Here is a 24,199-nt window from a genome sequence, read left to right on the forward strand (position 1 = left end):
TCAACCAAAAATCATAACCATAACAGCAGTTTTTACAAAGTAACCCTGTAGCAGCATGTGTGTCAATCTCTGCAAAGCCTGCCACTATTTTGATGTGCATGTTGTATTATATTATTAGTCGTAGAGTAAAGTTATCCTTAATCTTTTATTACTGTACAGTGCATAGGTAAACACGGCGGGTACAAGACAGAAACATAAATTTAGACAGTCTTATGAAGAGTTGGACAATTGTTAAAAATGTACTTTGTTCTACTTCAGTATTTATGGCTGCCCTTATTGCCCCAGTGCTTGTAAGTTGAGCCATATTGCAGTGTGTTCTGTTGGTAACCGCAAATGAATCTCTTGCAGCTGGATTCCTCAGGCCTGTTGTTATCTTTGGTCCCATTGCTGATGTTGCACGAGAGAAATTGGCAAGAGAGGAACCGGATGTCTATGAGGTGGCCAGTAAGTATTTTCCCCTTTTAACCTTCTGAAAGATATTAAATTGCTCATCGGATAACTTGTAAGTGAACGCTCAATCCAACAGCTCATAAATTCCAATCTTCCTAAATGTCAGATGAATTTTGCTAAACATTAACTCATTTTGATAAGACGACGTACAAGTGATATGTAAGTAAATGCGTGAGTGTTGTGTTCTGACCCCAATTTTGCCATTTTAAAACTTTTAAAGAATTATTTTTTAAATCTATTTAAAGAATATTTGCAGAACATTTCTGCCAAGTGGTATTATATAGATTGGAGTACACTATTCTATAAATACATAATACAATGGTTGAAAGTTCCGTCTTGCAAAAAAAAAAATATATATATATATATATATATATATATATATATATGTGTGTGTGTGTGTGTAAAACATGATTTAGGCAAGGCTACTTATATTATCAAAAATAAACCCAAGTTAAACAGGCATCCTTAAGACTTTTAGACAAAGAAGCTGTTCCTACATCAAGAGACACAACTTTCAGTTGACCCAGGTTGCACATTTGGTAATCTGAATCTGTAAAGGGACAGGTTGCCTTAATTTAGTGGCTTCTAAAAGTCTGTACTGCTGAAGCAACATGTTCTCTCTTGCATTCCTTCCCACTCTAAATTTGGGAGTCCTGTACACAGCTAGACCGATATACAGGTATTCGCCTTAACCAGACCATTTTGTCTATAACTGCCTGGACTTGATTACCTTAGTCCTGTCCAACCTGTGGTTCTCCAGCATTCTCTAATATCACTTGTTGGCCAGGCCTGGGTTCCTTAATAGTCGACTATAATAAATTAGTATAATCTGATCATGCAGAGGGGAGCTACTATAAAAAGTGTTTCGCTAAAAAGAAGATACTTGCTGCTCCTATTGTTCAGGCATTATACTACTTCATGTATCCAGGATTAAAGATCTACGAGCTATAAAATGCCATAGTTAGTTTTTGTGTGTCTGCTTTCCGATTCCTGTTTTTCTCATGTTTTTCTCATGTTTTTCTCTGTAGGAAGTGAACCCAGAGATGCAGGTACAGACCAGCGAAGCTCTGGGATCATCCGTCTACACACGATCAAGCAGATTATTGACAGGGTGAGTGATTAAGATAATGGGATGTTTTGGAAAATAGCCTGTGTCTGTCATTTTTCAAATGTAGTAGACCGTTTGACTAGCATCCATGTAAGATTGATGCGAGTTGGTTAGACATATAATTTAACAGTTAATTGATTCACATTTTATCTGATGCCTTCAATTGCAGGCAAAAGGTTTGTTTTCAGATTCTCTTGCCACCTTAGTGCCTTGTAAATACTTTCTATAGACCATCAAGGAGGTGATGTCATTGAGAATGATCTTCACATATCTCCGGAAGCCAGTTTGAACCGATCTATATGATCGCCAGCCTTGCTCTTGCAATTGTATTCTCCTGCGCAGTGGTCGGTTATTTCATACAGTTATTTTAATTCTTCAGGATAAACATGCACTTCTGGATGTGACTCCAAATGCTGTAGACCGCCTGAACTATGCACAGTGGTATCCAATAGTAGTGTTCCTTAACCCCGACTCCAAGCAGGGCGTGAAAACTATGCGAATGAGGTTGTGCCCTGAATCTCGTAAAAGTGCCCGAAAACTATATGAACGTTCACATAAACTACGCAAAAATAATCACCATCTTTTTACAAGTAAGTTCATGTACACAGTGGACATTATTATTATTGTTGTTATTATTATTTTTATTCTTATATAGTGCAACAGTTATATAGTGTCACAAGGGTTCCTCAGTGTTTATGGTATATAAACATTGCTGCATAAGTGGTCATAACACTGAAATAAGCAGCATGTTGGCAGAAACCAAGAGTTAGGTGCTGTTTCAGGGAGTATGGAATATTATTATTATTATTATTATTATTAGTTATTTATATAGCGCGCACATATTCTGCAGCGCTTTACAGAGAATATTTGTGGCCATTTACATCAGTCCCTGCCCCAGTAGAGCTTACAATCTATATTCCCTATCTCATATACATGCAGTCACATTCACGCTAGGGTTACTTTTCTTGGGAGCCAATTAACCTACCAGTATATTTTTGGATTGTGGGAGGAAACCGGAGTACCCGGAGGAAACCCACGTAAGTATGGGGAGTATATACAAACTCCACACAGGGCGATGGTGGGAATTGAACCCATGACCTCAGTGCTGTGAGGCAGTAATGCTAACCATTACACCGCCCGTGATGCCCATGTATGGTAGTATAAGCAAGGGAAGGAAATAACATGAGGGGAGAGGGCCCTGCTCGTGAGTGCGTAGACTCTAAAGGGGAGGGGCAGACAGGGGTGACACAGATGGGGGTAGACAGCAGGGACGTACAGTGCCTCCCCTGTCATTAATGATTACAATAATACAAAGATACTTATGACACATTCTGTGTCATAAGTATATGTATGTAACTTTGTTACAGTATTTTCCGTTTTCTGACTTTTACAACAATCTTTTTGATAGGATATAGAAATGTAACAGTAAATAGGATTTTAATACCTACCGGTAAATCCTTTTCTCCTAGTCCATAGAGGATGCTGGGGACTCCAAAAGGACCATGGGGTATAGACGGGATCCGAATGAGACATGGGCACACTAAAAGACTTTGACTGGGTGTGAACTGGCTCCTCCCTCTATGCCCCTCCTCCAGACCTCAGTTATAGGAACTGTGCCAAGGGGAGATGGACATTTCGAGGAAAAGGATTTTTGTTAAACTAAGGGTGAGATACATACCAGCTCACACCACAAACACACCGTACAACTTGATTAGCAGGAATACCAGATAACAGTATGAACTAAAAACAGCAACAAGCTGAACATAACCGATACACAACCTTCGTGTAACCGAAACCAACAATACAACTTCAAGTAACAGTACGCACTGGGATGGGCGCCCAGCATCCTCTACGGACTAGAAGAAAAGAATTTACCGGTAGGTATTAAATTCCTATTTTCTCTTACGTCCTAGAGGATGCTGGGGACTCCAAAAGGACCATGGGGTCTATACCAAAGCTCCAGACCGGGCGGGAGAGTGCGGATGACTCTGCAGCACCGATTGAGCAAACATGAGGTCCTCCTCAGCCAGGGTATCAAACTTATAGAACTTAGCAAAAAAGTGTTTGAACCCGACCACGTTGCTGCTCGGCAAAGTTGAAGTGCCGAGACCCCTCGAGCAGCCGCCCAAGACGAGCCCACCTTCCTGGTAGAATGGGACTTTACTGACTTCGGCAATGGCAACCCAGCCGAAGAGGGAGCATGCTGAATCATATTACAAATCCAGCGTGCAATAGTCTGCTTGGAAGCAGGATTTCAAATCTTGTTGGAAGCGTACAGGACAATCAGTGTTTCCGTTTTCCTAACGAGCCGTTCTGGCGACATAAATTTTTAAAGCTCCTACGACATCAAGAGACTTTGGAACTGCGACAGCCTCCATAGCCACAGGTACCACAATAGGTTGATTTATGTGAAACGAAGAAACCACCTTTGGCAGAAATTGTTGACGAGTCCTCAATTCTGCTCTATCCACATGAAAAATCAAATATGGGCTCTTGTGAGACAAAGCCGCCAATTCTGACACTCGTCTGGCAGACGCCAAGGCCAAAAGCGTGACCACTTTCCAAGTGAGAAACTTTAACTTAACCTTTTGCAAAGGTTCAAACCAGTGAGACATAAGAAACTGTAACACCACTTGAAGATCCCACGGGGCCACGAGTGGCACAAACGGAGTATGGATATGCAGCACTCCCTTCACGAAAGTCTGAACCTCAGGAAGGGCGGCCAATTCTTTTTGAAAGAAAATAGATAAAGCCGAAATCTGCTTTTTGATGGAACCCAATTTCAGGCCTGCATCCACGCCTGCCTGCAAAAAATGGAGGAAACGACCCAAGTGAAACTCCTCCGCAGCAGTTGCTTTGGTTTCACACCACGACACATATTTTCTCCAAATACGGTGATAATGTTTTGCCGTGACCTCCTTTATAGCCTTAAGGAGAGTGGGGATGACTTCCCCGGGAATACCTTTCCGAGCTAGGATTTTGCGTTCAACCTCCACGCCGTCAAACGCAGCCGCGGTAAGTCCGGAAACACGCATGGCCCCTGCAGTAACAGGTCCTCTCTTACAGGAAGCGGCCAAGGATCTTCTACGAGTAATTCCTGAAGATCCGGATACCAGGCCCTCCGTGGCCAATCTAGAACGACGAGTATTGCCTGAACCCTTGTTCGTCTTATAATCCTCAACACTCTTGGAATGAGAGGAAGCTGAGGGAACACATACACCGACTGAAACACCCACGGAGTTACCAGGGCGTCCACTGCACTGGCTTGGGGGTCACTCGGCCTGGAACAATACCTCGGAAGCTTCTTGTTGAGGTGAGACGCCATCATGTCTATTTGAGGAATTCCCCAACGCCTTGTCACTTCTGCAAATACTTCCTGATGAAGGACCCACTCTCCTGGATGGAGATCGTGTCTGCTGAGGAAGTCTGCTTCCCAGTTGTCCACGGCCGGAAGGAAGACTGCTGACAGAGCGCTCACGTGCTGTTCCGCCCAGCGGAGAACTCATGTGGCCTCCGCCATTGCCGCCCTGCTCTTTATTCCGCCCTGGCGGTTTACGTACGCCACCGCTGTTATGTTGTCCGACTGGATCAGGACAGGGAGACCTTGAAGAAGGTTCTTCGCTTGCAGGAGGCCGTTGTAAATGGCTCTTAACTCGAGAACATTTATGTGGAGACAAGATTCCTGGCTTGACCATTTTCCCTGGAAACTTCTTCCTTGTGTGACTGCACCCCAGCCTCGGAGACTTGCATCTGTGGTCAGTAGGACCCAATCCTGGTTTCCGAATCGGCGTCCCTCTAGAAGGTGAGGACCTTGCAGCCACCACAGGAGAGAAATTCTGGTCCTGGAAGATAGACTTATTTTCTGGTGCATGTGCAGGTGAGACCCGGACCATTTGTTCAGCAGATCCCACTGAAACACCCGGGCATAAAAGCTGCCAAACGGAATGGCTTCGTAAGCCGCAACCATCTTCCCTAGCACTCGAGTGCATTGATGAATCGACACTCTTGCCGGTCTCAGAATCTCCTTGACCATGGTCTTGATTTCCAGAGCTTTTTTCGCCGGAAGAAACACCCTCCGTAGTTCCGTGTCTAGAATCATTCCCAAGAAGGGCAGCCGAGTTGTCGGAATCAAGTGATACTTTGGCAAATTTAGAAACCAACCATGATGTTGCAGAACCGTCAGGGAGAGTTCCACATTTCTTAGCAACTGCTCTTTTGATCTCGCCTTTATCAGGAGATCGTCCAAGTACGGGATAATTGTGACCCCCTGCTTGCGTAGGAGTACCATCATTTCCGCCATCACCTTGGTGAAGACCCTCGGGGCCGTGGAAAGCCCAAACAGCAACATCTGAAATTGGTAATGACAATCCTGCACCGCAAATCTTAGGAAGGCCTGATGAGGATATATCGGGACGTGTAAGTAGAAATCCTTTATGTCGACTGACGCCATAAAATCCCCCCCTTCTAGGCTGGAGATCACAGCTCGAAGAGATTCCATCTTGAACTTGAGCGTTTTCAAGTATGGATTGATGGATTTTAGGTTCAGAATCGGTCTGACCGAGCCGTCCGGCTTCGGCACGACAAAGAGGCTCGAATAGAACCCTTCCCCCCCTTTGGGACGGGGGAACCGGGACAATGACCCTCTGTTGACACAGCTTTTGTATCGCAGCATTTGCCACTTCTCTCTGGAAGAGAAACTGGCAAGGCCGATTTGAAAAAGCGGTTGGGGGGCGGGGGGGGGGGCGGCATCTCCTGAAACTCCAGTTTGTACCCTTGGGACACTATGTCTAGGACCTAAGGATCCAGGGCCGGTTGAAACTAGTCCTACATGAAGATTCGGAGACGGCCCCCCACCGGCACGGACTCACGCAGGGGAGCCCAAGCGTCATGCGGTGGACTTGGTAGAGGCGGGGGAGGACTTTTGGTCCTGGGCGCCAGACACAGCAGGCGACCTTTTTCCCCTTCCTCTACCCTTTGAAGCGAGGAAGGACGAGCCCTTTCCTTTTTTGTATTTATTAGGCTGAAAGAACTGCATCTGATAATGAGGCGCCTTTTTCTGTTGTGTGGGAACATAAGGAAGAAAAGATGACTTACCCGCAGTAGCAGTAGACACCAGGTCAGCAAGGCCGTCACCAAACAAGACACTACCTTTAAAAGGGAGAGCTTCCATAGCTTTCTTGGAGTTGGCATCAGCATTCCATTGATGAATCCACAGCGCCCTCCTGGCCGAGACCGCCATGGCATTGGCCCTTGATCCCAAGAGCCCAATAACCCTCGCCGCAACCTTTAGGTAATCTGCAGCGTCCTTGATATAACCAAGAGTCAAAAGAATGTTATCCTTATCAATGGTATCCATGTCAGAAGCTAAATTATCAGCCCACTTAGCAACAGCACTACTCACCCATACCGACGCACAGCAGGCCTGAGTAGTGCACCAGTAGTAACGAAAATGGCCTTCAATGTCGTCTCCTACTTGTGATCCGCCAATCCTTGAGGGCAGCCGGGTCAGGAGACGGAAGCGCCACCTTTTTGGACAGTCGGGACAGAGCCTTGTCCACATTGGGAGACGACTCCCATTTCTCCCTGTCGTCAGAGGGGAAAGGATATGCCATAAAAATTCTCTTGGGAATCTGCCACCTTTTGTCAGGCGACTCCCAAGCCTTCTCACAAAGAGCGTTCAGTTCATGAGAGGGGGGAAAAGTCACCTCAGGCTTTTTTCCCTTATACAAACAAACCCTCTTATCTGGAATATGTAAAACATCTTTAATAGCCACAATCATGTACTGAATACTCTTAACCACTTTCGGATGTAAACTGGCCCCATTGAAGTCGACACTGGAATCAGAGTCTGTGTCTGTATCTGTATCTGCCATCTGGGTAAATGAACGTTTTTGTGACCCTCAGGGGGTCTGTACCTGAGACAAAGCGTCCTCCATGGATTTTCTCCATGTTTGTGTCTGAGAATCAGATTTAGCTAGCCTCTTAGACAATAATGCCACGTTTGCATTCAATGTACTCAACATATGTACCCAATCAGCAGTCGGCTGTGCCGACAGTCATTCCCAAATCTTTCTCCGCGCCCCCAGTAACTTCCTCCGGGGAGGAACACTCAGCCTCAGACATGTCGACACGCAGTACCGACACACCCACACCGGCCAAAAGGGGACAGACCCACAGGGATGCCAGCTCACACCCCAGTGCCCATATACTACTAAATAAATAATATATGATGGCTGCGCTGTAAATACATATACATATGTAGCACCAAATTGCCTGTGCCCCCCCGTTTTGCTCTCTTGTACTTGTAAGGAGAGTGGAGGTCCGGGCCAGCGTCTCTGCAGCGGCTTTAAACAGATAAAATGGCGCTGGTAAGCTGTGCGTCTAAGCCCCGCCCCTTCCCGGCGCGCTGTAGTCCCGCTTAAATTTGAATTTTTTTATGTTGGCGGGGGTATCGTACACAGTGCCCGGGCACCGAATATGCATCTTTTGCCAGTCAAAAGACCCTCAGTAACTTGCTGCCCTGGGCGCTCCCCCCCCCCAGCGCCCTGCACCCTGTGAGTGCCGTTGGTGTGTGTGTGGGAGCATGGAGCGCAGCGCGACCGCTGCGCTGTACCTCCGTTACTGAAGTCTTCTGTTCTTCTAATACTCACCCGGCTTCTTACTTCTGGCTTCTGTGAGGGGGGTTGACGGCGCTGCTCCGGGAACAAGCAGCTAGGCGCACCAAGTGATCGAACCCTCTGGAGCTAATGGTGTCCAGTAGCCTAAGAAGCAGAGCCCTTAACTAAGAAGAAATAGGTCCGACTTCTCTCCCCTCAGTCCCACGATGCAGGGAGCCTGTAGCCAGCAGGTCTCCCTGAAAATAAAAAAGCTAAACAAAGTCTTTCCAGAGAAACTCAGTAGAGCTCCCCTAGTGTGTGTCCAGTCTCTCCTGGGCACAGAATCTAACTGAGGTCTGGAGGAGGGGCATAGAGGGAGGAGCCAGTTCACACCGAGTCAAAGTCTTTTAGTGTGCCCATGTCTCCTGCGGATCCCGTCTTTACCCCATGGTCCTTTTGGAGTCCCCAGCATCCTTTAGGACGTAAGAGAAATATACAAAATTACAAACTGTGCCAGCAAAGCATTAGCATATGGAGATCAGATAATGTGGCGTAATAAAGATAGACATATCCGTCCTTTTGGCTTCACAATGAATGCTGCCTCTCCAGGCAACGGATTACTTCCTCTCTCAAGACAGCCATCTCTCATCCTAACCCGCTGTCCCATACCCATTTTCTACTAGTGGCGTGCGGTGAGGTCAGTGGCTGGTGATGCATGCCAGCTACCACCGCCACTGAGGCCAGCTACCACCGCCACTGACCGCTACTGTACTGCTGCCCATGCCATCTACTAATACCTGCTAACGTTGCTGCCAGCTACCGCCCTAACAGCTAATTCCCAGTTCGATGCCACCGCCGATGCCCACGAAGTCTGGGAAGCAGCAGCAACCAGGGCAGGTTAAGGATAGCAGAGGAGGATCTGCCTGGAAGCGGGATTACAGCTGCAGGCCGGTTGATAAAGATGGCGGTAGTAATCGCCCCTTCCCCTTATACTGCCCCCCTCCCCTTATGTCCTAGCATATATCCAGTAATCGCCACCCCCCTCCCCTTATGCCCCAGCATATATCCAGTAATCACCCCCACTCCCCTTATGCCCCAGCATATATCCAGTAATGACCCCCCCTTCCCCTTTTTCTCTGGCACCCTTTATTCTCTGGCACAGTGCACACATCTCCATGCTGAGCGCTGCTGTGTACTGACCATGGGCTGCCCTGCTATCTGAAACACAGAGCGCAGGGCAGCCTATGGTCAGTACACAGCAGCGCTCAGCACGGACACGGGAGATGGCGGGACATCCAGCTCTCACCGGCTCTCTACAGCAACGCAGACACCGACATGTGGAGGGGCGGAGGATGGTGGAGTATGTCGGGCTGCAGCGTCTCTGGCGCTGGCCCTTACCTGGAGCAATGGTCAATCCCGGCGACAGTGAGAGCGGCACCCGGCAATCAATGCGAGGTGACTCAGGTGAGCAGTCTATGGGAACAGGTGCACTGGTGCAGGGGCCTCTCTCGGGGAGGAGAGTGGGCTGGACCCCAGGGAGAGCTGTGATTCTGGTGCCCAATCATATCTGCCTCAGTGACAGGGGTGTGCTTTCATATGGGCTGAAAGCACGCCCCTGTCACTGAGGCACTCACACTAGTGCCGCTTACATCGCTTTTTTAAATGGGCTTTTTACTGCCTATTTCTCTATCGTCCTAGTGGATGCTGGGGTTCCTGAAAGGACCATGGGGAATAGCGGCTCCGCAGGAGACAGGGCACAAAAAGTAAAGCTTTTCCGATCAGGTGGTGTGCACTGGCTCCTCCCCCTATGACCCTCCTCCAGACTCCAGTTAGATTTTTGTGCCCGGCCGAGAAGGGTGCAATCTAGGTGGCTCTCCTAAAGAGCTGCTTAGAGAAAGTTTAGCTAGGTTTTTTATGTTACAGTGATTCCTGCTGGCAACAGGATCACTGCAGCGAGGGACTGAGGGGAGAAGGAGTCAACTCACCTGCGTGCAGGATGGATTGGCTTCTTGGCTACTGGACATCAAGCTCCAGAGGGACGATCACAGGTACAGCCTGGATGGTCACCGGAGCCGCGCCGCCGGCCCCCTTGCAGATGCTGAAGACAGAAGAGGTCCAGAATCGGCGGCTGAAGACTCCTGCAGTCTTCTAAAGGTAGCGCACAGCACTGCAGCTGTGCGCCATTTTCCTCTCAGCACACTTCACACGGCAGTCACTGAGGGTGCAGGGCGCTGGGAGGGGGGCGCCCTGGGAGGCAAATGAGTACCTATAAAGGCTAAAAATACCTCACATATAGCCCTAGAGGCTATATGGAGATATTTAACCCCTGCCTGATTTCTCAAAATAGCGGGAGACGAGCCCGCCGGAAAAGGGGCGGGGCCTATCTCCTCAGCACACGGCGCCATTTCCTCTCACAGCTCCGCTGGTCAGGACGGCTCCCAGGTCTCTCCCCTGCACTGCACTACAGAAACAGGGTAAAACAGAGAGGGGGGGCAAATTTATGGCGATATTTTTATATAACAAAGCAGCTATAGGGGAGCACTTATTATAAGGCTATCCCTGATATATATATAGCGCTTTTGGTGTGTGCTGGCAAACTCTCCCTCTGTCTCCCCAAAGGGCTAGTGGGTCCTGTCTTCATTAGGAGCATTCCCTGTGTGTCTGCTGTGTGTCGGTACGTGTGTGTCGACATGTATGAGGACGATATTGGTGTGGAGGCGGAGCAATTGCCAAATATGGGGATGTCACCTCCTAGGGGGTCGACACCAGAATGGATGCCTTTATTTATGGAACTACGGGATAGTGTCAACACGCTAAAGCAGTCGTTTGACGACATGAGACGGCCGGACAATCAATTAGTGCCTGTCCAGGCGACTCAAACACCGTCAGGGGCTGTGAAACGCCCTTTGCCTCAGTCGGTCGACACAGACCCAGACACAGGCGATGACTCCAGTGGTGACGGTGACGAATCAACCGTATTTTCCAGTAGGGCCACACGTTATATGATTTTGGCAATGAAGGAGGCGTTACATTTAGCTGATACTACAGGTACCACTAAACAGGGTATTATGTGGGGTATGAAAAAACTACCTATAGTTTTTCCTGAATCAGAAGAACTAAATGACGTGTGTAATGAAGCGTGGGTTGCCCCTGAAAAAAAGCTGATAATTTCAAAGAAATTATTGGCATTATACCCTTTCCCGCCAGAGGTTAGGGAGCGCTGGGAAACACCTCCTAGGGTGGACAAGGCGCTAACACGCTTATCTAAACAAGTGGCGTTACCCTCTCCTGAGACGGCCGCACTTAAAGATCCATCAGATAGGAGGATGGAAAATATCCAAAAAAGTATATACACACATGCAGGTGTTATACTACGACCAGCTGTAGCAACTGCCTGGATGGGCAGTGCGGGGGTAGTTTGGTCAGAATCCCTGATTGAAAATATTGATACCCTGGACAGGGACAATATTTTACTGTCGTTAGAACAAATAAAGGATGCATTTCTTTATATGCGTGATGCACAGAGGGATATATGCACACTGGCATCACGGGTAAGTGCTATGTCCATTTCGGCCAGAAGAGCTTTATGGACGCGACAGTGGACAGGCGATGCGGATTCAAAACGGCATATGGAAGTTTTGCCGTATAAGGGGGAGGAGTTATTTGGAGTCGGTCTATCAGATTTGGTGGCCACGGCTACAGCCGGGAAATCCACCTTTCTACCTCAAGTCACTCCCCAACAGAAAAAGGCACCGACTTTTCAACCGCAGCCCTTTCGTTCCTTTAAAAATAAGAGAGCAAAGGGCTATTCATATTTGCCACGAGGCAAAGGTCGAGGGAAGAGACAGCAACACGCAGCTCCTTCCCAGGATCAGAAGCCCTCCCCGGCTTCTACAAAAGCCTCAGCATGACGCTGGGGCTTCTCAAGCGGACTCGGGGACGGTGGGCGGTCGTCTCAAAAATTACAGCGCGCAGTGGGCTCACTCGCAAGTAGATCCCTGGATCCTGCAGATAATATCTCAGGGATACAGGTTGGAATTAGAGACAGATCCACCTCGCCGTTTCCTGAGGTCTGCTTTACCAACGTCCCCCTCCGAAAGGGAGACGGTGTTGGAAGCCATTCACAAGCTGTACTCTCAGCAGGTGATAGTCAAGGTACCTCTTCTGCAACAAGGGAAGGGGTATTATTCCACTCTTTTTGTGGTACCGAAGCCGGATGGCTCGGTAAGGCCTATTCTAAATCTGAAGTCCTTGAACCTGTACATAAAGAAGTTCAAGTTCAAAATGGAGTCACTCAGAGCAGTGATAGCGAACCTGGAAGAGGGGGACTTTATGGTATCCTTGGACATCAAGGATGCGTATCTCCACGTTCCAATTTACCCCTCACACCAGGGGTACCTCAGGTTCGTTGTACAAAACTGTCACTATCAGTTTCAGACGCTGCCGTTCGGATTGTCCACGGCACCTCGGATCTTTACAAAGGTAATGGCCGAGATGATGATTCTTCTTCGAAGAAAAGGCGTATTAATTATCCCATACTTGGACGATCTCCTAATAAGGGCGAGGTCCAGAGAACAGCTAGAGATGGGATTAGCACTGTCTCAAGAAGTGCTAAAACAGCACGGGTGGATTCTGAATATTCCAAAATCCCAGTTAATGCCGACAACTCGTCTGCTGTTCCTAGGGATGATTCTGGACACGGTTCAGAAAAAGGTTTTTCTCCCGGAGGAAAAAGCCAAGGAGTTATCCGAGCTTGTCAGGAACCTCCTAAAACCAGGAAAGGTGTCTGTACATCAATGCACAAGAGTCCTGGGAAAAATGGTGGCTTCTTACGAAGCGATTCCATTCGGCAGATTCCACGCAAGAATTTTCCAAAGGGATCTGTTGGACAAATGGTCAGGGTCGCATCTTCAGATGCACCTACGGATAACCCTGTCTCCAAGGACAAGGGTGTCTCTTCTGTGGTGGTTGCAGAGTGCTCATCTATTGGAGGGCCGCAGATTCGGCATACAGGATTGGATCCTGGTGACCACGGACGCCAGCCTGAGAGGCTGGGGAGCAGTCACACAAGGAAGAAACTTCCAGGGAGTATGGACGAGCCTGGAAACGTCTCTTCACATAAACATTCTGGAACTAAGAGCAATATACAATGCTCTAAACCAGGCAGAACCTCTGCTTCAGGGAAAACCGGTATTGATCCAGTCGGACAACATCACGGCAGTCGCCCATGTGAACAGACAGGGCGGCACAAGAAGCAGGAGGGCAATGGCAGAAGCTGCAAGGATTCTTCGCTGGGCAGAGAATCATGTGATAGCACTGTCAGCAGTGTTCATCCCGGGAGTGGACAACTGGGAAGCAGACTTCCTCAGCAGACACGATCTTCACCCGGGAGAGTGGGGACTTCATCCAGAAGTCTTCCACATGCTGGTAACCCGTTGGGAAAGACCAATGGTGGACATGATGGCGTCTCGCCTCAACAAAAAACTGGACAGGTATTGCGCCAGGTCAAGAGATCCGCAGGCAATAGCTGTGGACGCGCTGGTAACGCCTTGGGTGTACCAGTCGGTGTATGTGTTTCCTCCTCTGCCTCTCATACCAAAAGTATTGAGAATTATACGGCAAAGAGGCGTAAGAACGATACTAGTGGTTCCGGATTGGCCAAGGAGGACTTGGTACCCGGAACTTCAAGAGATGATCACGGAAGATCCGTGGCCTCTACCTCTAAGGAGGGACTTGCTTCAGCAGGGTCCCTGTCTGTTTCAAGACTTACCGCGGCTGCGTTTGACGGCATGGCGGTTGAACGCCGGATCCTAAAGGAAAGAGGCATGCCGGAAGAAGTCATTCCTACTTTGATTAAAGCAAGGAAGGAAGTAACCGTGCAACATTATCACCGAATTTGGCGAAAATATGTTGCGTGGTGCGAAGATCGGAGTGCTCCGACGGAGGAATTTCAACTGGGTCGATTCCTACATTTCCTGCAATCAGGATTGTCAATGGGTCTCAAATTGGGATCTATTAAGGTTCAAATTTCGGCCCTGTCGATTTTCTTTCAAAAAGAATTGGCTTCAGTCCCTGAAGTCCAGACCTTTGTTAAGGGAGTGCTGCATATACAGCCTCCTGTGGTGCCTCCAGTGGCACCGTGGGATCTAAATGTGGTTTTGGACTTCCTAAAATCTCATTGGTTTGAACCACTAAAAAAGGTGGATTTGAAATATCTCACATGGAAAGTGACCATGCTTCTAGCCCTGGCTTCTGCCAGGAGAGTGTCAGAATTGGCAGCTTTATCTTACAAAAGCCCATATCTGATTTTCCATTCGGACAGGGCAGAACTGCGGACTCGTCCGCATTTTCTCCCTAAGGTGGTGTCAGCATTTCATCTGAACCAGCCTATTGTAGTGCCTGCGGCTACAAGTGACTTGGAGGACTCCAAGTTACTGGACGTTGTCAGAGCATTAAAAATATATATTGCAAGGACAGCTGGAGTCAGAAAATCTGACTCGTTGTTTATATTGTATGCACCCAACAAGATGGGTGCTCCTGCGTCTAAGCAGACGATTGCTCGTTGGATCTGTAGCACAATCCAACTTGCACATTCTGTGGCAGGCTTGCCACAGCCTAAATCTGTAAAGGCCCACTCCACAAGGAAGGTGGGCTCATCTTGGGCGGCTGCCCGAGGGGTCTCGGCATTACAACTTTGCCGAGCAGCTACGTGGTCAGGGGAGAACACGTTTGTAAAATTTTACAAATTTGATACTCTGGCTAAGGAGGACCTGGAGTTCTCTCATTCGGTGCTGCAGAGTCATCCGCACTCTCCCGCCCGTTTGGGAGCTTTGGTATAATCCCCATGGTCCTTTCAGGAACCCCAGCATCCACTAGGACGATAGAGAAAATAAGATTTTACTTACCGATAAATCTATTTCTCGGAGTCCGTAGTGGATGCTGGGCGCCCATCCCAAGTGCGGATTATCTGCATAAATTGTACATAGTTATTGTTAACTAATTCGGGTTATTGTTGAAGGAAGCCATCTTTCAGAGGCTCCGCTGTTATCATACTGTTAACTGGGTTTAGATCACAAGTTGTACGGTGTGATTGGTGTGGCTGGTATGAGTCTTACCCGGGATTCAAAATCCTCCCTTATTGTGTACGCTCGTCCGGGCACAGTACCTAACTGGAGTCTGGAGGAGGGTCATAGGGGGAGGAGCCAGTGCACACCACCTGATCGGAAAAGCTTTACTTTTTGTGCCCTGTCTCCTGCGGAGCCGCTATTCCCCATGGTCCTTTCAGGAACCCCAGCATCCACTACGGACTCCGAGAAATAGATTTATCGGTAAGTAAAATCTTATTTTCTTTGCCCCACCCCCCGCTTCCGATCCTGTATTCTTGTCCGGAGGCAATGCTCTCGGTGCCTCCTAAACTGACACCTGTTGATACAATGTAAAAATTAATACAATAATATAAAGCATTTATGTGTGTGTGTGTGTGTGTGTGTGTGTGTATATATATATATATATATATATATATATATATATATATATATATATATAGGTTGAGTATCCCTTATCCAAAATGCTTGGGACCAGAGGTATTTTGGATATCTGATTTTTCCGTATTTTGGAATAATTGCATACCATAATGAGATATTATGGTGATGGGACCTAAATCTAAGCACAGAATGTATTTGTTTCATATATACCTTATACATACAGCCTGAAGTTAATTTTAGCCAATATTTTCAATAAATTTGTGCATTAAACAAAATGTGTGTACAGTAACACAATTCATTTATGTTTCATATACACCTTATACACACAGCCTGAAGGTCATTTAATACAATACTTTTTATACCTTTGTGTATTAAACAAAGTTTGTGTAAATTGAGCCATCAAAAAACAAAGGTTTCCCTATCTCACTCTCACTCAAAAAAGTCCGTATTTCGGAATATTCCGTATTTCGGAATATTTGGATATGGGATACTCAACCTGTATGTATGTATGTATGTATGTATGTATATATATATATATATATATATATATATATATATATATGAGATATAGGGGTATATTTACTATAGTGCGGGTTTACAGAAGTGGAGATGTTGCCCATAGCAACCAGTCAGATTCGACATATCATTTCTGTAGTACCTTGTAGAAGATAATAGGTAGAATCTTATTGGTTGCTATGGCAACATATCCAATTTTGTAAACTCGTACTTTATTAAATATATCACCTAGTTGTGGTTGGGCATTGGGGATACCGACAGAATGCCGACAGTGGTAAGCAACCTAGACAAGGGTATGGCAGCCAGCTACTTCTAGTTACCATGTCACACACATGTGTCTAATAATGAACACACAACGCGTCAAAATTCTTTCATTTTGTCAAGGGACCCGCAAAGTTATTGTTTCGTGGCCCTTTTTTGCTTAGGGTGTTAATTTACAGTAAAGTGATCTCGTACATGCTACTTTGTCTTTTACATACCTCGGTCAGTGAGCTTGAGAATGTACTTAAAGTGAGGTATGCTGTATTAGTTAATTTTTAATCCTTTTTTGTTTGTTTTTTACAGCTACCATTAATTTAAATTCTATGAATGACGGCTGGTACGGAGCACTGAAAGAATCTGTACAGCAGCAACAGAACCAACTGGTTTGGGTCTCAGAAGGCAAAGTAAGGCTTATTCCCGTTCTCTAGTACATCAGTGCATGAGTTTGTGGCAATGATTTTAGCATACTCACTAGAATGCAGTGCCTGGAATTCACGTGACAGAAGCTGCAAATGTACAAATTTGCCGAAATGACCTTTGATTTAGATGTCATGCACAGTACAACTGACACAATTTTAGTAGCTGTTTTTCTTGAGTTTGGAAGCTTCTTATAGAAGGTGTTTCGTGTTGTTGTGTGTTTTTTTTTTTTTTTTTAAGGTAACATTCCATTGTGGATTGAAAATGTATGAAAGCAATATTATGAAGGTCAGCCCACCTGTATGATGAAAGTTTTCATAGGAAATTTTGATTTCTTTAGTTTTTAATGAATACATCACATAATCTACATTTGCATTTCACAGACAAATTCTGAAAATATAGCTATAGGATATAGAAGCCGTTGTATGTATAGAGTAAATAAAATCCTGGACTTCTCCAACCAAGATACCAGATTTCGAGTTACTAACTTAACTTCATTCGGTGCAGGCAGAAGGTGGCACAGATGATGATCTTGATTTGCATGACGACCGTCTATCCTACTTATCAGCACCAGGTAGTGAGTACTCAATGTATAGCACTGATAGCAGGCACACCTCAGACTATGAAGATACGGACACAGAAGGAGGGGCTTACACTGACCAAGACCTGGATGAGACTCTAAATGACGAGGCTGGGACTCCACCAGAGTCTGCCATTACGCGCTCTTCTGAACCTGTCCGCGATGACACTTCAGGGATACATAATCAGGAGAACCAGGCTTACCCATCTTATCCACCACAGCCACAGCCAATCGTCCGAACAGATTCACCAGGATATAAAAATGTACCATCTCAACAGGTTAGTTCCTTTTAACCTTGTCTGCATGATGATTTGCATTGTATGCCCCAATTATACAATATAAATGTCTAATATAATTGAGTAGGGAGAACAAAATTAGGCCTTAATTTAAGTTTACTTATTTGATAAAGGTTTGACAGCTATTTTTGTTGGTTTTTTTCTTTATTAGCTAAAAGAAGTAGAGGAGACATGTGTTTGCTGTCAAATGTCTCCAATTTTGGTCAAAATGAACATTTCATTCTGCTAAAGTCCTAAATTAATAGACTAGCTATTCCAGTAGGAAATGACCTTTGTAATGAGGAATATGACCTAGTCGCCTGATTTGCATTAGTCAATAGATGGAGAAAAATCAGCCTTGCACGACAGGGAAACAGTGCCCCTAGTGGCTTAGCACAGATTAAGTCCGAAATTCTGCTAGCCAAAACATGATGGAAAACCTGCTAATCTTTAGACGAGTTCTGAAGGTTTTCTGAATATTGTCCTTTTACAGGAACAATGCTAAGTACATTTTATTCTGCAGTATTACTTATGCACGTTCAAGTGTTACTGCTGTGGCACCTCTGTGCCTAGTCTGTTGTATGTGGCTTCTGGGCCACCGCTGATTAGATGGACCTTTGTTCATGGACTGTCAGTTCTTGTTATGACTCTCTAATTACTGTTTGAGCAAATGAACATTGGGACATCATCATTTCCACATTCAAATTTCCTGGTTTCTACCTGTTTTCCCTGGCCACATGTCTTTGTAAGCATTACCTGAAACTAACCAACGAAGTGTAGAAGAAAAAATAAAGCTATACGTCATTTTGCATATTTTCAAGTGAAGTTATTCATTCAGTTGTAATTGGGGTAATCGCACAACTAATGGAAACACTACTCCTGATCATGGTCACGTTTCCTTGTAAAGAAGAAAAAAGCTGTTAAAGGAAACACTGGTGGTGCCTGCCAATATATTTATTACAATTCAGTAATGTAAAGAGTAATACAGTATATGGGTTTGGTGTATGTTCATCATAAGAATTAAATTGAGTTTTTTATTCAATATCGCAGTGATATCCCAAGCAGTATTTTCCCATGTGAATTCATTGTAGTAGTTACTAAGGCATTTCAGGGGTATTACAAGTAATGTGGTGAGTTGTTTATTAACCTTAAATATGTCAAAATCAGGATAAAACTTATCAGCAGTTCACTGCTACTTAATCGCCCCAAATTTGCACCAGTGTTGGTATCTGCTGTCTGATCACTGAATGAGTGAGCCGGAAGTACCCTTTCCACTCTTCCATTGTGATATTAAGGCTGGTTAGCAAAATTAGCCTTGCACTTATTGTAAAAACTGTATTGTGCACGGTGTGTACTCTGTAACTTGTCAAGAAGGAATAGGAGCTAACACTATTTTTACTGTTAAATCCATTTAGCTTAAATACATTGACAAATATAAATGTATGGTTCTGTCACAGTATGGGCAAGTTTAGCATGCATGGATTTGTGAATGTTACATAAATCAGCTTAGACTTATGGAGGCACTTACGTTTATTATGGGAACAGTCCTGTAGACTGAGGTGCCTCCAATCAACATACTATGTGCCAGTGGTTCACAAACATTTCCAAATCACGGAGCCCTAAAGTATAAAAAAAAAAATCACAGCACCCCTAGGCCAAAAGTTTCTTACTGAGAACTTCAGAAAAAGTATTAAATTCATTATATTTTGTTTATATGCCATCCTTAGGTTCAATTGTGCGGTGAGGGACAGGATTTGCTTCTGTTTGCCCACATATTTTATCTTTGGCAGCCACCAACATTGGTTTTGCCTATTGCATTGGCCATAAATAATTTGAATTAGTCCTGAACCGACAATCCATGGCACCCCTGCAAGTGTCCTGATGCACCCAGGGTGCCACGGCACACAGTTTGAGAACCACTGCTGTAGGCTGTTTTCGAGTTCTGTATTTTACAATGCAGCGGACAATACCATACAATTCAGATTATGTAAAATATTATACACTGTATTGTCAGCTACTTCACAATGAAACTTGTATTATGTCTAATTTCACTGCTTTCCTAAATTAATGTGTAACCACAATGACCTGTTTTATATGATTAATTGTACCATATGTGCATATTAGAGGAATGTTTGTCACCAGAGACCCTTGGACACCTAATCAGCAAGTAATACTGGGGTGTACAAAGAAAAATATTTTAGTTCTTGCCCAGCTTTAGGCTGACTTTGCAGAATGTTTTAGAGTGACCATTAATAAAACCTGTATTTGTGAAGACTGTATGAGGAAAACACTTTTCTCTGACGTCCTAGTGGATGCTGGGACTCCGTAAGGACCATGGGGAATAGCGGCTCCGCAGGAGACAGGGCACAAAATAAAAGCTTAAGGATCAGGTGGTGTGCACTGGCTCCTCCCCCTATGACCCTCCTCCAAGCCTCAGTTAGATTTTTGTGCCCGGCCGAGAAGGGTGCAATCTAGGTGGCTCTCCTGAGCTGCTTAGAATAAAAGTTTAGTTTAGGTTTTTTTATTTTCAGTGAGTCCTGCTGGCAACAGGCTCACTGCATCGTGGGACTAAGGGGAGAAGAAACGGACTCACCTGAGTGCAGAGTGGATCGGGTTTCTTAGGCTACTGGACATTAGCTCCAGAGGGACGATCACAGGTTCAGCCTGGATGGGTCACCGGAGCCGCGCCGCCGTCCCCCTTACAGAGCCAGAAGAGACGAAGAGGTCCGGTGAAATCGGCGGCAGAAGACATCCTGTCTTCAGACTAAGGTAGCGCACAGCACCGCAGCTGTGCGCCATTGCTCTCAGCACACTTCACACTCCGGTCACTGAGGGTGCAGGGCGCTGGGGGGGAGCGCCCTGAGACGCAATATAACAGTATATACCTTAGGTGGCAAAAAGAATACATCACATATAGCTCCTGGGCTATATGGATGTATTTTAACCCCTGCCATTTTTACACAAAAAAGCGGGAGATAAGGACGTCGTGAAGGGGCGGAGCCTATCTCCTCAGCACACAAGCGCCATTTTCCCTCACAGCTCCGCTGGAAGGACGGCTCCCTGACTCTCCCCTGCAGTCCTGCTTCAGAATCAGGGTAAAAAAGAGAAGGGGGGGCATTTTTGGCAGCAAATAACGATAATAACAGCAGCTATAAGGGAATAACACTTATATAAGGTTATCCCTGTATATATATATATATAGCGCTGGGTGTGTGCTGGCAGACTCTCCCTCTGTCTCTCCAAAGGGCTAAGTGGGGTCCTGTCCTCTATCAGAGCATTCCCGGTGTGTGTGCTGTGTGTCGGTACGCGTGTGTCGACATGTATGAGGAGGAAAATGATGTGGAGGCGGAGCAGTTGCCTGTGTTGGTGATGTCACCCCCTAGGGAGTCGACACCTGACTGGATGATTGTATTTAAACAATTAAGTGATAATGTCAGCAATTTGCAAAAAACTGTTGACGACATGAGACAGCCGGCAAATCAATTAGTGCCTGTCCAGGCGTCTCAGACACCATCAGGGGCGCTAAAACGCCCGTTACCTCAGTGGGTCGACACAGATACTGAGTCTAGTGTCGACGGTGACGAGACAAACGTAATGTCCAGTAGGGCCACACGTTACATGATCACGGCAATGAAAGAGGCATTGAACCTTTCTGACACTACAAGTACCACAAAGAAGGGTATTATGTGGGGTGTGAAAAAACTACCAATAGTTTTTCCTGAGTCAGAGGAAATAAATGAGGTGTGTGATAAAGCGTGGGTTTCCCCCGATAAAAAACAGCTAATTTCTAAAAAATTATTAGCATTATATCCCTTCCCGCCAGAGGTTAGGGCGCGTTGGGAAACACCCCCTAGGGTAGATAAGGCGCTCACACGTTTATCTAAACAAGTAGCGTTACCGTCTCCTGATACGGCCACCCTCAAAGAACCAGCTGATAGAAGGCTGGAAAATATCCTAAAATGTATATACACACATACTGGTGTTATACTGCGACCAGCAATCGCCTCAGCCTGGATGTGCAGTGCTGGAGTCGCATGGTCGGATTCCCTGACTGAGAATATTGATACCCTGGATAGGGACAATATTTTGTTAACTATAGAACATTTAAAGGATGCATTACTATATATGCGTGATGCACAGAGGGATATTTGCACCCTGGCATCAAGAGTAAGTGCTATGTCCATCTCTGCCAGAAGAGCGTTATGGACGCGACAGTGGTCAGGGGATGCGGATTCCAAACGGCACATGGAAGTATTGCCGTATAAAGGGGAGGAGTTATTTGGGGCTGGTCTATCGGACCTGGTGGCCACGGCAACGGCTGGAAAATCCACCTTTTTACCCCAGGTCACTTCACATCAGCAGAAAAAGACACCGTCTTTTCAAACTCAGTCCTTTCGTTCCCATAAGTACAAGCGAGCAAAAGGCCACTCCTTTCTGCCCCGGGGCAGAGGAAGAGGAAAAAGACTGCACTATGCAGCCGCTTCCCAGGAGCAGAAGCCCTCCCCTGCTTCTGCCAAGTCTTCAGCATGACGCTGGGGCTTTACAAGCAGACTCAGATATGGTGGGGGCCCGTCTCAAGAATTTCAACGCGCAGTGGGCTCACTCGCAAGTGGATCCCTGGATTCTACAGGTAGTATCGCAGGGGTACAAACTGGAATTCGAGGCGTTTCCCCCTCGTCGGTTCCTGAAGTCTGCTTTACCAAAGTCTCCCTCCGACAGGGAGGCAGTTTTGGAAGCCATTCACAAGCTGTATTCCCAGCAGGTGATAATCAAGGTACCCCTCCTGCAACAAGGAAAGGGGTATTATTCCACGCTGTTTGTGGTACCGAAGCCGGACGGCTCGGTGAGACCAATTTTAAATCTGAAATCCTTGAACACTTACATAAAAAGGTTCAAATTCAAGACGGAGTCACTCAGAGCAGTGATAGCGAACCTGGAAGAAGGGGACTATATGGTGTCTCTGGACATCAAAGATACTTATCTCCACGTCCCAATATACCCTTCTCACCAAGGGTACCTCAGGTTTGTAGTACAAAACTGTCATTATCAGTTTCAGACGCTGCCGTTTGGATTGTCCACGGCACCTCGGGTCTTTACCAAGGTAATGGCCGAAATGATGATTCTTCTACGAAGAAAAGGCATTTTAATTATCCCTTACTTGGACGATCTCCTGATAAGGGCAAGATCCAGGGAACAGTTAGAAGTCGGAGTAGCACTATCTCAGGTAGTGTTACGTCAGCACGGGTGGATTCTAAGTATTCCAAAATCGCAGCTGATTCCAACGACACGTCTACTGTTCCTAGGAATGATTCTGGACACAGTCTAGAAGAAGGTGTTTCTCCCGGAGGAGAAGGCCAGGGAGTTATCCGAGCTAGTCAGGAACCTCCTAAAACCAGGCCAGGTCTCAGTGCATCAGTGCACGAGGGTCCTGGGAAAAATGGTGGCTTCTTACGAAGCGATTCCATTCGGAAGATTCCATGCAAGAACGTTTCAGTGGGATCTACTGGACAAATGGTCCGGATCGCATCTGCAGATGCATCAGCGGATAACCCTGTCGCCAAGGACAAGGGTGTCTCTCCTGTGGTGGCTGCAGAGTGCTCATCTACTAGAGGGCCGCAGATTTGGCATTCAGGATTGGATCCTGGTAACCACGGATGCCAGCCTGAGAGGCTGGGGAGCAGTCACACAGGGAAGGAATTTCCAGGGCTTGTGGTCAAGCATGGAAACATCTCTTCATATAAACATTCTGGAACTAAGGGCCATTTACAATGCCCTAAGTCAAGCAAAACCTCTGCTTCAGGGTCAGGCGGTGTTGATCCAATCGGACAACATCACGTCAGTCGCCCACGTAAACAGACAGGGCGGCACGAGAAGCAGGAGGGCAATGGCAGAAGCTGCAAGGATTCTTCGCTGGGCGGAAAATCATGTGATAGCACTGTCAGCAGTGTTCATTCCGGGAGTGGACAACTGGGAAGCAGACTTCCTCAGCAGACACGACCTTCACCCGGGAGAGTGGGGACTTCACCCAGAAGTCTTCCACCTGATTGTAAACCGTTGGGAAAAACCAAAGGTGGACATGATGGCGTCACGTCTAAACAAAAAACTGGACAGATATTGCGCCAGGTCAAGGGACCCTCAGGCAATAGCAGTGGACGCTCTGGTAACGCCGTGGGTGTACCAGTCAGTGTATGTGTTCCCTCCTCTGCCTCTCATACCAAAAGTACTGAGAATCATAAGAAGGAGAGGAGTAAGAACTATACTCGTGGTTCCGGATTGGCCAAGAAGGACTTGGTACCCGGAACTTCAAGAGATGCTCACGGACGAACCGTGGCCTCTACCTCTAAGAAAGGACCTGCTACTGCAGGGGCCTTGTCTGTTCCAAGACTTACCGCGGCTGCGTTTGACGGCATGGCGGTTGAACGCCGGATCCTGAGGGAAAAAGGCATTCCAGAAGAAGTCATTCCTACTCTGGTCAAAGCCAGGAAGGACGTAACCGCAAAACATTATCACCG

The 24,199-nt window shown here is 46.4% G+C and overlaps 1 protein-coding gene across 10 annotated transcripts in view; it reads left to right on the plus strand.

Annotated features, from left to right (window-relative positions):
• TJP1 (tight junction protein 1) overlaps positions 1-24,199 on the plus strand; it is an 805,169-nt gene that overhangs the window by 753,341 nt on the left and 27,629 nt on the right. For all 10 annotated transcript variants that reach the window (XM_063926229.1, XM_063926221.1, XM_063926222.1 and 7 more), the window contains 5 exons: positions 349-444; positions 1,479-1,561; positions 1,938-2,148; positions 16,719-16,819; positions 17,340-17,690. In XM_063926229.1, the coding sequence (XP_063782299.1) occupies positions 349-444; positions 1,479-1,561; positions 1,938-2,148; positions 16,719-16,819; positions 17,340-17,690 (842 nt within the window). The remainder of the gene's footprint in view (positions 1-348; positions 445-1,478; positions 1,562-1,937; positions 2,149-16,718; positions 16,820-17,339; positions 17,691-24,199) is intronic.

This window comes from Pseudophryne corroboree, chromosome 6 (assembly GCF_028390025.1).
Source record: "Pseudophryne corroboree isolate aPseCor3 chromosome 6, aPseCor3.hap2, whole genome shotgun sequence".
NCBI lineage: Eukaryota > Metazoa > Chordata > Amphibia > Anura > Myobatrachidae > Pseudophryne > Pseudophryne corroboree.